The 13,568-nt window shown below is 33.7% G+C and overlaps 1 protein-coding gene across 1 annotated transcript; it reads right to left on the bottom strand.

Annotated features, from left to right (window-relative positions):
* Nucleotides 1-913: 913 nt before the first annotated feature.
* LOC134530518 (cytoplasmic tRNA 2-thiolation protein 1) lies at nucleotides 914-10,540 on the bottom strand. The gene is made up of 6 exons (XM_063365403.1): nucleotides 10,377-10,540; nucleotides 9,125-9,356; nucleotides 7,297-7,415; nucleotides 6,271-6,459; nucleotides 5,144-5,348; nucleotides 914-1,997 (listed from the first exon to the last, which is right to left on the bottom strand). The coding sequence occupies exons 1-6, from the start codon at nucleotides 10,422-10,424 to the stop codon at nucleotides 1,780-1,782; spliced, it is 1,011 nt and encodes a 336-aa protein (XP_063221473.1). The 5' UTR covers nucleotides 10,425-10,540; the 3' UTR covers nucleotides 914-1,779.
* Between the last annotated feature and the right edge of the window lie 3,028 nt (nucleotides 10,541-13,568).

Below are 13,568 nucleotides of genomic sequence, written 5' to 3'. Positions count from 1 at the left end.
CATTGCCATATAAAATGTTGGCACCACTACAAAAGAATGTGAAGATAAACGGAAACACAGCTCCGGATCCAGCTCTTCGAACATGTATCCCGGATCTGTATTTGACGCACCTGGGTCTAGACTCTATGCACAAAGCCATTGTTCGTTCATAATGGCTGATCACGTAAAGATTAAAGCTTCAACTAGCAGGGGAATAGGCGTAGTTTTTCTGCCAATTTCAAAGTAAGTGTCTAATAAGATATGCAGAAACCACAAATAATGTGGAAGCTGGGCGGAAATATGGTGTTGACGAGAAGAAGTCAATGTTTCAGTCATGTGTTTAGTGTTCATTGTGTAATTTTAATTTCTATATTTTAATTTTTTTTTTAAATATTTTTATGGCTATGTAAATATGAACTCTCAAATATTTTGGTAAGTGAGAATAACATATTTTGTCAGTTCAATAAATACTAACTTAGTTGAAGGTTTACTGTTGTAATATACTGCTGATAATCATTTTAGTTAGTTAAAATTTATTTTCCCCTGATTTTGAGTGTGCTGTAGAAGAGGTCGGCCTATTTTCGGACCAATACGGTAAATTTTATTGTTCCACAGGTAAGTGTAGCTCAAAATTATAAGCAAAAAGTTGATTCAGGAAACATTTTATGTGAAATAACAATTTTGTAGGACATAATTTTACTTAACCCTAAACTAATTTATATTCAGTGCTTTTATTTTTGCACACTTATATTTTCTCAAATAAGCTTCACACCAAGCGGAACTTCTAACCATTATTTTTAAGTATCTTTTATTTTAGACTTTCTACAATTATCTATGAACTAGGCTTCATTGGCACCTGCATTGCCATCTATTATTTTCAAACACACACTATTCATGCAACACTGCAGTGACATTTCATGTAAATACACATCTCTTCATATATCATGCAGTAAACATTTTATTTGTGAATAAACTAAAATATTGCGTGTTAAACATTATGCAAGAAATAAAACAATGTAAAACGGCTACCAATCACAGCAGTGTCAGCTAACTATAGAGTGAAGCACTATTTAATACATATTGGCCATGAGTGACCTAAATCAATGATACATATTACATATTTAAAAGATTATGAACTAAATAAATTGGACAGTTACTGAAGAAACTTGGGTAAAATGTTCTCATGTATCACAGTTTTTTTTATTGCAAAGCCACTTTTAAGTTTTAACCAAAAAATAATAATTTACATTATTTTCCTCTCGTCACATGTAATTTTCATTTTCCTCAACAACATACACACTTCCTGCAGCCCAATTATCCATTTCGTCAACTTCTTTAATAATCACAAAAACAGTCGCAAACCACGTGAAAATGTCCGTCTTGTCATCTAATTGCAACAGCTTGTTCACTTTGGAGCTTGTGGTACAATACTGTGTCAACTTTTGAATAAGCTGTGTATCATACTTTCATAGCTAAAATTTCACAGACACTGACTGTGCATTGTTTAATTGGGTAAATACAACACGTGTCCCAAACACATGCACTAATAATCCATAGCCAAATATCCATGACATATTTTATTTTCATATATCCTCTCATAATTTAAGCAGACCCTCAAATTATGTTCTGCAGAGAATATGATGCACCACAATCATTGTAGTGTCTCTTCGTAGTTTGATACACAAGGTGATAATTCACTATTAAAGTAAAGTTTCATCCATTGTTTGTCCAAATGACTAACGTTTGTAACAAGGAAGTAAGTGTGAGCTCGTTCACAAGATGTGTTGCTCCGAGAGCCGGCTAGAAGTCGAGCGTGGGGACAGGCCGCGCCCTCTCGGCATCCTGCCGTGCCCTGATGGCACGGCTGGTCTTGATGATGCCCAGTCGTGGCAGACCCTTGTTAAGCCCCTCCAGCAGGGTGCACGGCTTGCACACGGCCTGGCTTGATATGAAGCCGCAGCGCGAGCACTTGCCCTTCACAGGCAAGCGCACATTCTCGTGCACTGATAACTGCTCACCTGGAACAACCCCACCATCTCTCTCTCTCTCTGTGTCTATATTAGTCACAAAACTAGCTGGTTATTGTACTAATTTTATTAAATACAAGTTTTGTGTTTAGTATTAAGGAGAGAGTGGATTTTTTTTTTAAAGGGATCAGCCAATTAAAGCCTTTATATGCTAAGGATTTGATATTCCAGGAAAAAGATTTGAAGAAAAATATTAGAGGAAATAAAGTAAATTAAAAAATTCTCGATCTGATCACTTTTGAAGTTTACTACGTCAATTTTTTTCGTCATACCTATCCTGTTACCATTCCCCAAGATATTGTACTTTTAACATATAATTACAATATGTAATGATTCTGGAAAGTTAGTTTGTGAAACACCCATTTAAAGGATACAATGTTTCAACACCATACAGTAGTTAATATTTTTAATTTATTGTACATTATTTTATTTTTGACCCTTGAACCTAGATTCAGATTCGACGGGTGATTTGAGGTATTCTCTAGGATTCAAAATTGAGATTTAGATTCAAGAAAAGGGCCCCATTACGAGTTTTTTTTTTAAATACAAATCTACAGTTTTACTTTTGAGCTTGATGAAATTCGACACACTTGACATTCAAAATAAGAGGAAACATACTGTCCACGTAAGTAAAGACAAACAAAATTTTGTACCCTAAAGCTTTGCAATAAAAGGTTCCAAATATACTTAAAAATTGGTTATGTTTTTTATCTAAACAAAAAAAAAAGTATAGCTAGACAAAACATATATTTTAATATTTTTATGGTTATATTAATGAGAGAGAATAATTTGCATTCAATGATTCCATTTTAAGCTACAATTTTTAAAATTAACGATTTAGGGAGTTGAATTTCATTCTTACTATTAGTGGTAAATTATAGAGGATTACATTTTCTTTAATTAAATAAAATGAGAGAAAACTAATTTCTTCACCAAAATTGAGAAAGTACAGCTGTATAGCATTTATGTTGGAAATTAGCAAAAAAAAAAAAAAGTGTGTAGAGTCCATATGAGACAGAAGTTAAAACTTTTTACATGCTTTATATTAGCTTCACCTGTATGTTTGTTTGTCTGTCCGTCTGTAACTCTTTTGACTAAGAGTGAGTGGCTTATCACTGTAAAATGTCCCACCAGTTTCATTACGTTTGTTAGCCGAGCGGTCTAAGGCGCGCAACTTTTGTGACGTCAGCTTTCGGATTCAGCAATCGTGGGTTCTACTTCCGGCCACGCCGGGAAAAAAAATGTTTTTTTTTTTTTTTCCCCCCGGTAAATTCTAAGATTATATCCATACATCTAACTGTAAATGATTCGGAGAGACTTTACCATTTCTTTGTGACGTTGCAACTCCAAATAGTTATCTCAAATGGTAATAGGTAGTGTCGGTAACTCATTTCCCTATGATGATTATACATAAATATAGTTTAAAAAACTAAAAAAACATGCTTTTAAAGAATATCAAACTAAAAAGTTAAAAATAATTTTTAAATTTAATTTATGACAATAGTATATAAGCAATACTAGTATAAATGAGAAAAAAGCATGGGGCGCTTAATATACAAAAAATATGGCACAAAGCACCTCAAGCTTTTTTCTCATTTATACTAGTATTGCTTATATACTATTGTCATAAATTAAATTTTAAAATTATTTTTAACTTTTTAGTTTGATAATCTTTAAAAGCATGTTTCTTTAGTTTTTTAAACTATATTTATTTGCTTATTATATTAATATTAGGTACAGGAAACATAATTCTCTTTGGCTGAGGTTGCAGATCAAAGAAAATATATGCAAATATTCTAGAGCTAAATTATGCTATTGCGCAAGTGTAAAGTATGCAAGTATGGAAGCATGCAAGTGTGGAAGTATGCTGAATTATTTTTACCTTTCCCCTGCCATCTCTCACGATTCCCTCACCTCATTCATGCCTAACTAGTCCCCTCCTGCGATCAGTATTTTCGTAATGCTCAGTAAAGAAGTTTCACTTCAAAAACAGCATCTATAGCAAGATGCTAATATTTACAGCCCCTAACAATTAAAAGTATTATCTTTCGCTGGGTTCCCTAAGAGTCTGCAGTAAACTAACATGACTATGGGCTGATAAAAGTTTTAAAAAAAAGTTAATTTATTATATTTTTAAGTGGTGCCCTGCATCTGGCTTTTACCAGGAGTGCAGCCCCAGTTCAATATCAGCTAATACCTCAATTTAATGTACACATACAGTGTAAACTCTTTATAACATCACTCAATTTAACGAAAAACTCCTTAAAATGTCGAAATTGCTTTACTTTGGTTGGTTTACCTTGTTTTCTATACAATAATACACTCTATATAGCGCCACGCTCAATTTATTTAACGACAAAAATACAGCATTATAAATCATTAAGCAGTACTTTCTAAGTTACCGAAGTTGATAAGAACTGCAGCTGTGTACGTTCTTTTGTTTGCTGTTTTGTTGTTGTATTATCTAGCACGTGTTTACTTCGACTGATGTACCGGAGATTATAAGAAATTTTGTCTTTTTTTTTGTATGATGAACTTGCAAATGTTTACCTCAGTCACTAGACTTTGGTCAAATTGTTACACGTTATCATTATCGCAGTTGCTTACAGACTTTCGAACTGTAAACATGGTGAGTAAACGAAAATCTTTGTGTATTGAGGAAAAAGTTTTATTACTACGCTCAATAAAGGCGGGAGAAAAGAACATTGATGTTGGAAAACGCTTTGGATTTAGCCGCTCTACCGTGCCTACAATAAAGAAAAACAAAGAAAAAATAACAGACTACGCAATAAGTTTTATTATTTGTATGAATATTAATGTTCGTGTGAAAAATGTGTTCTATATTAGTAAATACACTCTCTATAACGCCAAAAATGCTCAGTCCGTTAAGTGTCGTTATATAGAGTTTACACTGTATTTAAAAATGCCTAAAAGATGTCTTACATATATTAACCATTAACGTTCCCTATAAAGAATATTCATTATTAGCTAGTATAACAAGAAGTTTATTTACCAGTACATTGAAATGAGATTTCACTGTAACACAAATTAGGAGCACAGAATGTTTAATAGAAAAGCTCACTGAAACAAATACTGGCAAATAAAATAGTAATTATTTATGCATCGTATCTGCTCACCTGAATGAATGATGTCTATGATAGATGTAGGCCTAATTTTCTCCAGGTCCTTGAGAAATGCGCGGGCATGGCCGCGGTAGGCATTGGGAGCAAACACACACTCCGTAGAGAAATATGTCAGCCGTTTGAAGTAAGCGTACATCACAATTTCCTTCTCATAGGCATACTTGAGTGGCTTACATCGTGGTATTGCATCCTCACTTTCCTGGCGAAAACAAAACAAACTTGAACTTTCTGCTCCCATTTTAGGTTCTTGCTATGTTCCAAAGTGAAATGCAACCTTCAAAATAGTAAATAACTGGAGAGAGAAGAATTCATTTCACAGGTCGTCTTTAAATGTTCTCTTATAGTATAAAGTAAATATACTTAGGCATTTTTAAACTACTATGTTGAAAGGTGCCAATTTCTTAACTCACTACATATGTTCTAAAACTAGCGTGGTTATAGTGACTGGATAGCTAAATACCTGAATATATTGGGTACACTACTTTCCAAGATACTTATGTCAGAATTTGATGTATGTATGTACAAACAAACAAAAAAAAAACCCTCTTGATGTAATAAATAAAGACTTAGTTGCAATTATTAATGCTGCTCACCGTACAGGCATATTCAACTAAATGCACATTCCTACTCCCAACAAACAGTACCCCGTGCTGGGTAACTGCCAACTTATCAGGCCCCTACAGCACAGTGATGTTACCTGCATGAAGACGAGATTGGTGTTTTGGCATTAGGTGTAGCAGTAAGTCTGTATCCATGACACTATATGGGTTAACAAGAATTAGTTTATCTGTAATTACAAATGACATGTAAACCCATGCAAATGTAGCAAGTAAATACTATTTAGTTTATACTGTCCCCCTGGCAAACCAATTTTTCTTTCTCTTCCAAGCCAATATTAAAATGTAGTGTATAGTACACATTGCACTTTTTTTAAAACATCACTTCAATGCTTTAAACCTTAGCTCAAGACAATAGGTTTTAATATAAAGCAGTACATTTTAGAGACATTGCGAATTCCTAACCTCGATATGACATTTTGTGAATTTTCCAAGTGACTAGTGACTTCCGAGAACCCAGCAACTAAACTAAGTTCTGAGCTGTTGTCTCTGCAGTTAACTCACCGTGACTATCGCCACGCACCTCTGCAGCCTTGCGATGTCCCCGCGCAGTATGTTCATGAGGACAGTCTCTGCTATGTCGTCGGCGTTGTGGCCGGTCGCCACGCAGTCCACCTTCAGCAGGGACGCCCCTCGCTCCAGCGCCTGCCGCCGGAACACCCCGCAGAACGTGCAGTTGTTGGAGCGCCCGACCTGCGCGCCAAACATCCACCACTCTCTCTCTCTCACGCAGGCGTGTTTGGCACGGCAATACGGGCATGATCAGCGGAAGATCGAGTTTTCTTAATCTTACAGATGTAGTCTCCACAATTTAAAATGGATTCAAAATTTGAAATTATTTTTTAAACCACAAAAAAAAATATATATATATATATATATATAAATAAATAAATAAATAAATAAATAAAAATTGCAATTTATTTTGAGTGGAGTAGTGTATCATCATATGTACCTACTTTAATTCACATTAAAAAGCTAAGGTAAATTGGTGCTTAAACAAAAACCAAAAAACTTTATATAATACAATTTACCACAGAAAAAATTATTAAGGCAAAATGATTTACAGCAAATTTAAATTAAATTTGGTATTATAAAAAAAACTAGATAATTTTATTTCTTATTGTTATATGTACGGTAGTACTTAAAAATAACAGATTTTTTCTACCCCATCTTAACCTACATAGATAAGAGTCAATTTCTGTATGAAAATTTAAACAGCCACAGTAGTAAGTGTAATTTTATAACTTCATTAATAAATTATGAAAAATTAAATGATTTTTTAAGACCAAGTCCTTTACAAATGTAATTTTGAAAGTCTGTAACAACAATTTTAAATACTTCATTTAGCTTACCGATATAATTATTCAACTAGAACAATTCTAAATAATTTCTGCAACAACAAATTTCAGAAAAAACTTTTTTTACTGTAATTTATTTCACAACACTGATATAAATGCATACATTAACTTGGATAACAAATGTTGAAGATACATAGGTAATAAAAATCTGTAATATTTCAGCCCTAAATACCTCCTTCACAATTGCATCCATGGTCCAACCATACAGCTCCTCGTATGACAGGATCTTGAGTGGCATTTCATATTCCATGCAGTTTTGTTTAACAGTTTCCAGGCTGTCGTCACGGTAACCTGAAACATTTTCTTTCTAAATCATGTTTCATAAGCTAAGTTGCGTACACCACGGGATGTGCACTAAATAGAGAGATGCTTGAACAACGTTTTGTTTGTGTGCACGGCCGTAAGAGCGCTAGTGTGCTCACTGCTCAATGTTTGTTTACGATTCGTTGCCAAGGCTCATTTGTAATGGCGGCAATTTTTCTTTCGTATTTTTGTTTAGGACTTTAGGTTATTTGCGTGCTACTTGCTTAATGCTTTGTAGGTGGAAACTGGAAAATGTCTGGCGTTTATTTATTCAATTATTTAGTGGTCATATTTTCATTGAGGTAAGATTGTTAAATTGAGTATAAAATTAAGTATTAAGTAAAATACAATGCCGCCACGTGTACGAAAATGCTGTTTGCCTGGTTGCAATGATAAATTTGCTGTTAGACACCACTTCCCAGTTTACGAAGAAACGGTACACAATGAATGGATACAGAGAATAAACGTTGAGAAGCTGAAAACTCTCCACCCTCTTAATGCTGTAGATGTGATTGCAAACTTCAATAGTAATGCTAGCTTGTGACATAGGTGGTTTTAGCATAAATAGCTACTTAGGTATTCTTCCACCAATGTTTATACGGTTAGTACTATGCACGGCCACAACAGCACTGCAAATAGCATTCTAGCTGTTATTCAGAGAGTGGCCTTTCTATCCCTCCCTCTCTTTTCTATGGCGTACACTTATCACTTCATGTTCAGCGACACCAAACCTGTTCACACTTATTTAGGCTTTTTTTTTAACTTATTTTTGGCACAACAAATTTTACATATGTATAACTGCAAACACGTTTCATTAAAATTTTATCAATCCAAAATTAAGAAGTGTATTGTAATGTTAACATTGGGATATCACTAAAATAATTTATTTTATATTAGACATGTAATGATAACAACTGATTTTAAACACTTGATAATGTTTTCAGTCTTATACATTAGGCATTCAAAATTCAATAAACAATTTTGTATGTTCCTAAAAATAATTTAAATAAAATACTGTAGTATTTAATAAATCTAATATATGTAGAATTAGGTACAGACTTGTTTTACACAAATATTATGTGCAGATGTGTATGTGTAATTAACACTGAGAAAAAAAAAAAGAATGGTATTGTAAGTTCCACAAGTTTACAATTTTTTTTGTTGAGAAATAAAAACCAAACTCTTTCTTCTTCTCGTCGAAAAGTTCAACTGTACTGAAAACCCATAAGACTCAACAGTAGTTAATAAAATGCTCACACAAAACCACATATATCTTGAATTCTCCAGTGGTGAAGGCGGTTTGTTATTTTTAGTGATGCAGGGTGAGACATCACAAAACCTGGAACATACTAATGTTGATATTGATAATGTAACAGTGCAAACCCTTGTTGCTGACATAAGTTTTTTTAATACATAAATTCAATTTTTTTAACCCCCCTCGCCCATCCTTTTCCACCTCCCCCAAAATCTGTGAAAAGAATATTCATCCGCCAGTGATTTTTTTCTTCTATGCTGATTTCATATTGAATACCTAAATGGGTTTAGACAAATTAATACTGATCTCATATTGCAAAACAACTGTGAATTATAAACAGTTACATAATGTTTCATTTTGAATGTGTACATATATTAGGTACGCCTGCATAGGTCTACACAATAAAAATCATCCCAAACATGCAGTCTGTCTCGTACAGCACCTGTGATCCCTTCGTCCACTGAGAGCAGTACGAGCTTCAATCCGTACTGATGACGCTCGTTCAGCAGTTTCAGGATGTACGCCAGGACCGTGGAGTCTTTGCCCCCTGAGGCGGCAATGGCGACCGTGCTCCCAGGTCTGAAGAGGCGTCCATTTGTGATGGTGTTGTGGACCTCAATCTCGAAGGCCCAGAAGAAACAATCCTTGCAAAGTGCATCCCCAGTTTTGGGCCTCTGCAACCACACCGGTACTGATTTCTGTGAGCTAGCAATTAGATAGTTCTATCAGTCACCTTCCCTAATAAGCTAATTTTTAAATTTTCTTTAAAGGCTTTTGTAAAACATTATATTAGAAAATTTTGTAAATAATTACAATAAAATGGGGCTTTTGAAGCTGCTAATATAGATGCAAAAGTGGGTTCATAAATTGAGGTGTTAATTTTTTTATTTTCATTGCAAAACTTTGGTACTCTCCTGCCCAGAACACCCACAGAGCACACTCATCTACTCATCATCATCATAATCATCTAATGCTTTCGCCTGGGGCCAGGTTAGCAATGTTTGGCATTGCCTTCTGCAAATAAATTACAGATATTTTGGTAATTATACAGCTTTGAACCACAAACAAAAACCATTCCTTTCTTTATTTTAAAATATAACTGGATACACAATAAGGAACAATTACATATTACAATAATATGGCAACAAATTAAATGTGTGTATAAAGAAGTATTTTTTTCTGGAGAGGTTAGCTTTGCTACATTTAAAATACTGTTAAATCATGTGAACGTTATATTAGTTAGGATTAGCTACATTTTACTTATTGTAGAACTGTTTTAACGGTTGGTCAGGTTAGTGACATTTCAAATATGGTTAGGTGCCTTTTTCGGGACACTTAATACTTAAATATTCAATTTTCACAAATTTTTATATTTACGAGCATTTACTCTAGAAAAATACCTATTATTGCTGTCTCTCTACTTAGTCCTATACATTACTACGCATGAAAAAGCAAGCGGAACTGAGATTCTCTAGAAAATCTTTAATATTATTTTTCCACTTTATATGATTATCTACTTGCAGACCAATGAATTTGAATTAATTAAATTGCGTGCTTGAATGTTTTAATGAATGTGTTTCATTGATGGTCAACGAGAAGTTAGTATCCCAGTAATTATTAACAGTGAAACATAAAAACATAACCTTATACTCACTATTACCAAGTCAATTAAAACATTTGATAAAGCTATTTACCTTCAGAACAGCGTTCTTCCCACAGCCTGCAGAACACTCTACGGGCATTTTACTTTCTGTAACTAGTCAACATACAGAAAAAACATCTTTGATAAATAATATTCAACAATAAATAAACACCTTACTGACATAATTATTCAAAGGATCAGTGTTGCCAAATTTTTCGAAACCAAAAATTCGCTAGAATAAAACAATATTAATTTATCAAAATTTCTCTAGAGTAAAAAATCTTTTATATCACAAAATATATTATACACCAAGAATACATAAAAATTGACTTACAACCCACAACTTTTAAAAATACTAACATATAAGTTCAAAAACATATTGTATACATATATAACTTTTTTATTTAAAAAAAAAATTGGTTGTCTGTAAAGTCGGTTTACGGGGGACGCGGATTTGTGTCGAAAAGAATAGTGACTATTCCGCCTAAACAATGGTAAAAAACGGATTTGTGTCGAATCGGAATAGTCACTATTCCATACAAGATTTAAATCTCACAAGTTGGCACGGACTTGTGCCGACCCGGAATAGTCACTATTCCGGTTCGACACATTTCCGTGTAGTGAAGATTCCGGGTATGGTGGAAGTCGGGTTAGTTGTATGCGGAAAAGTGTCGAATATTTTTTCGATGGAATTCATGTAGTTTGGTCAAACATGGTCCGATCCGGATTTTATTCGAATATGAATTTTTCAAGTAGTACCTACATAACGATGTTAGAGTACAGTGTTCGCGTGGTTTAGCAACGCCATCAGTCATGTTACTCATAACCAGTGGCGTAGCCAGGATTTGTGTATGGGGGGGTGTTAAGAAGTATGCCCCCCCCCCCCCCCGTATTAAAGCGGGGGGTCGGGGGGTCCTCCCCCGGGAACATTTGGACTTTAAGGTGTAAAATAGTGCTATTTTAGCAGTTTGCAGTACTTAAATAAAAATATTGTAATGGTAAAATTTTTATTAATTTTAATATGAAATTTGTTTGAGTGATGAATAAGAAATTAATTAAAGACTTGGTGCTAAGGGGGGGGGGGGGGGGGTTGAACCCCTACCCCCCCCCCCCCCTGGCTACGCCCCAGCTCATAACTAATTGTTGAAGCTCATTGCGAATTATCACTGAGCAGGGTGCGCCAGTATACCCTTTTCCATTTATAATTTTTAATTTATTGTGTATCTCGGTTTCTATTTGCACACATGATTTATTTTATGCCTGTACTTTTTAAGTGCATAAGTTGTCAATTCGTACACTGACTATGTTTCTTTATTTTCTGTGCAATACAGAATAAATTTTTACTTTTAAATATAAAAAATAAATGTCTCTGAAACATCAAAACTGCCAATCTCCTGTTCCACAATACCAGACCAAAAACTTGAATTATAATCGGTTGACACAGCTCGACAGGAGTTCTATGTAGATCACGTACAGCATGTAGCTATTATGTTGTATAATAATATTATGTTGCACATATTTGTAGTGTCCCGCACATGGTGATGTGATAATTATAAAACTGACTTAGTGGTAGACGCGTGAGCCCTGTTTCGTTAAATATATTGTATTATATTTACTAACAAGATGAGTAGAATTCATACGGTAACGCTATTATTGTAACATTAAGCCGATTGCAGGTTCAGCTTTTATGAATTCTGCAAAAAAAATAAAAAATATAAAACGTGTTACCACATCATTACTGAAATTTTAATGAATTCAAAAGTTAGGTAACTTATGTGAAATTTATGTTGATAGATTTATATTTAAAATTTAAATTAATTTGCCGATTCTCTTGCATCTTATATAGCATTAATATTTTATAATTCAACATCTTTTTAAACAATTTTAAGAAAGATATTTAAATGTTTGCAATTTTGATGTTACCACACATTTATTAAATTAATTTTTTAAGTACGATTTTAAAATAATTGTGTAATTTTGAAGTTGCCAATATATACTTTCTGGTTGAAAAACGCAGATTTTAAAACCAATTTGCAAGAGTAGGCAGCAAGTTTTGTTTATCTTTTTCGTTCGTTTCTTGGTGTTTTAATGAGTTGAAAATAAGGCGGAAAGTCGGTTTTTTAGGAGAAATTTTTATTGTTATTTGTTTTATGCTTACTTAATTACTATCAATTCAAAACATTATTTTTGCAATACGATAAAATTATAGTTAGGTATATGTGTGTTTATAGTTATTTATTTTCTGTCTAATATACCTATAAAGCGAGTTTTTTTTTTACAAAGACCATTGTTGGAAGAGAAGATTTTCTCAATTTTGGGGAACTCGAAAATAGTACAAACAAATAGCCTACTATGTTAATATGATGAAAACATTTGTTTCAGTTGCAGTGTCTAACATTCAGGTTTCTCCTGATGTATAGGCCTATTTGATGGTCTTGTGTGGGGTAGGCTCAATGTGTGTTAACTGCATTTATCTAAAGTTATTTGCAAAAAAAAATTCTTAAAAAAACTCTAATAATTTCGTAAATTCTTAGGCTACAACAAATACAAATACACCATCTCAGAAAAAAAATTGGTTGTCTGTAAAGTCGGTTTACGGACGATAGTTTAACGTCACAACGTCATAACAAAACATTGATGAAATGATTGCATACTTTTATGAATAAAATTGAATCATTTTTATTGAATTATCACTATTTTGTATGGATACAAAGAAGGAGTGAAATTAAATCTACAATTTAATTGATAAATTTACTTTTATTTGCACTTATTTTAACTATAACTTTTATACATGTTCATTAAGTACAAAGTACAAAGGCTTTCTTCCCTGGAAACCACGGGGTGGTCATATCTGCACGATTACATGCCCATTGCGTGAAGTCTTTTTTTTTCTTTCAGCTAATTGTTGCGCCATATTAGTTTAATCCTCAAAACATTGGTTGAAGTGTAATATTTGCAGTGTGGAAACAGTTTTAAATAATTTTTTACGTGACGTCTAATAAATCGATGAACGCCGGCTGCACGCACGAAAAAGTGTCCCGTAACGCACATTGTCCCACTACGATGTGTCCCGTTACGCTCATTGTACGCTTGCGCCGCACCTCTCTTCCACTCGATTGGAACAACAATCGATTTGACTTTTCAATCATGTTTTCGTCGTTTGAATTATTAATATTCTGTAATTTAACGATTGTCCACCGATTTTCAGCACAATCGGTACGGTTATTTAAAAGTAATGTTGAAT

This window comes from Bacillus rossius, chromosome 3 (assembly GCF_032445375.1).
Source record: "Bacillus rossius redtenbacheri isolate Brsri chromosome 3, Brsri_v3, whole genome shotgun sequence".
NCBI lineage: Eukaryota > Metazoa > Arthropoda > Insecta > Phasmatodea > Bacillidae > Bacillus > Bacillus rossius.
The sequence above is the reverse complement of the archived record's forward strand: the minus strand, read 5'-3'. Positions and strand labels throughout refer to the sequence as shown.

What these genes read in the sequence shown, in the direction of transcription:
- LOC134530518 (XM_063365403.1), bottom strand. Translation starts at nt 10,424, where the DNA reads ATGCCCGTAGAGTGTTCTGCAGGCTGTGGGAAGAACGCTGTTCTGAAG. An exon ending in AGTGGACGAAGGGATCACAG is followed by an intron (nt 7,416 to 9,124) that starts GTGCTGTACGAG and finishes AAAATGTTTCAG; the next exon opens with GTTACCGTGACGACAGCCTG. An exon ending in TGGATGCAATTGTGAAGGAG is followed by an intron (nt 6,460 to 7,296) that starts GTATTTAGGGCT and finishes TTTGGCGCGCAG; the next exon opens with GTCGGGCGCTCCAACAACTG.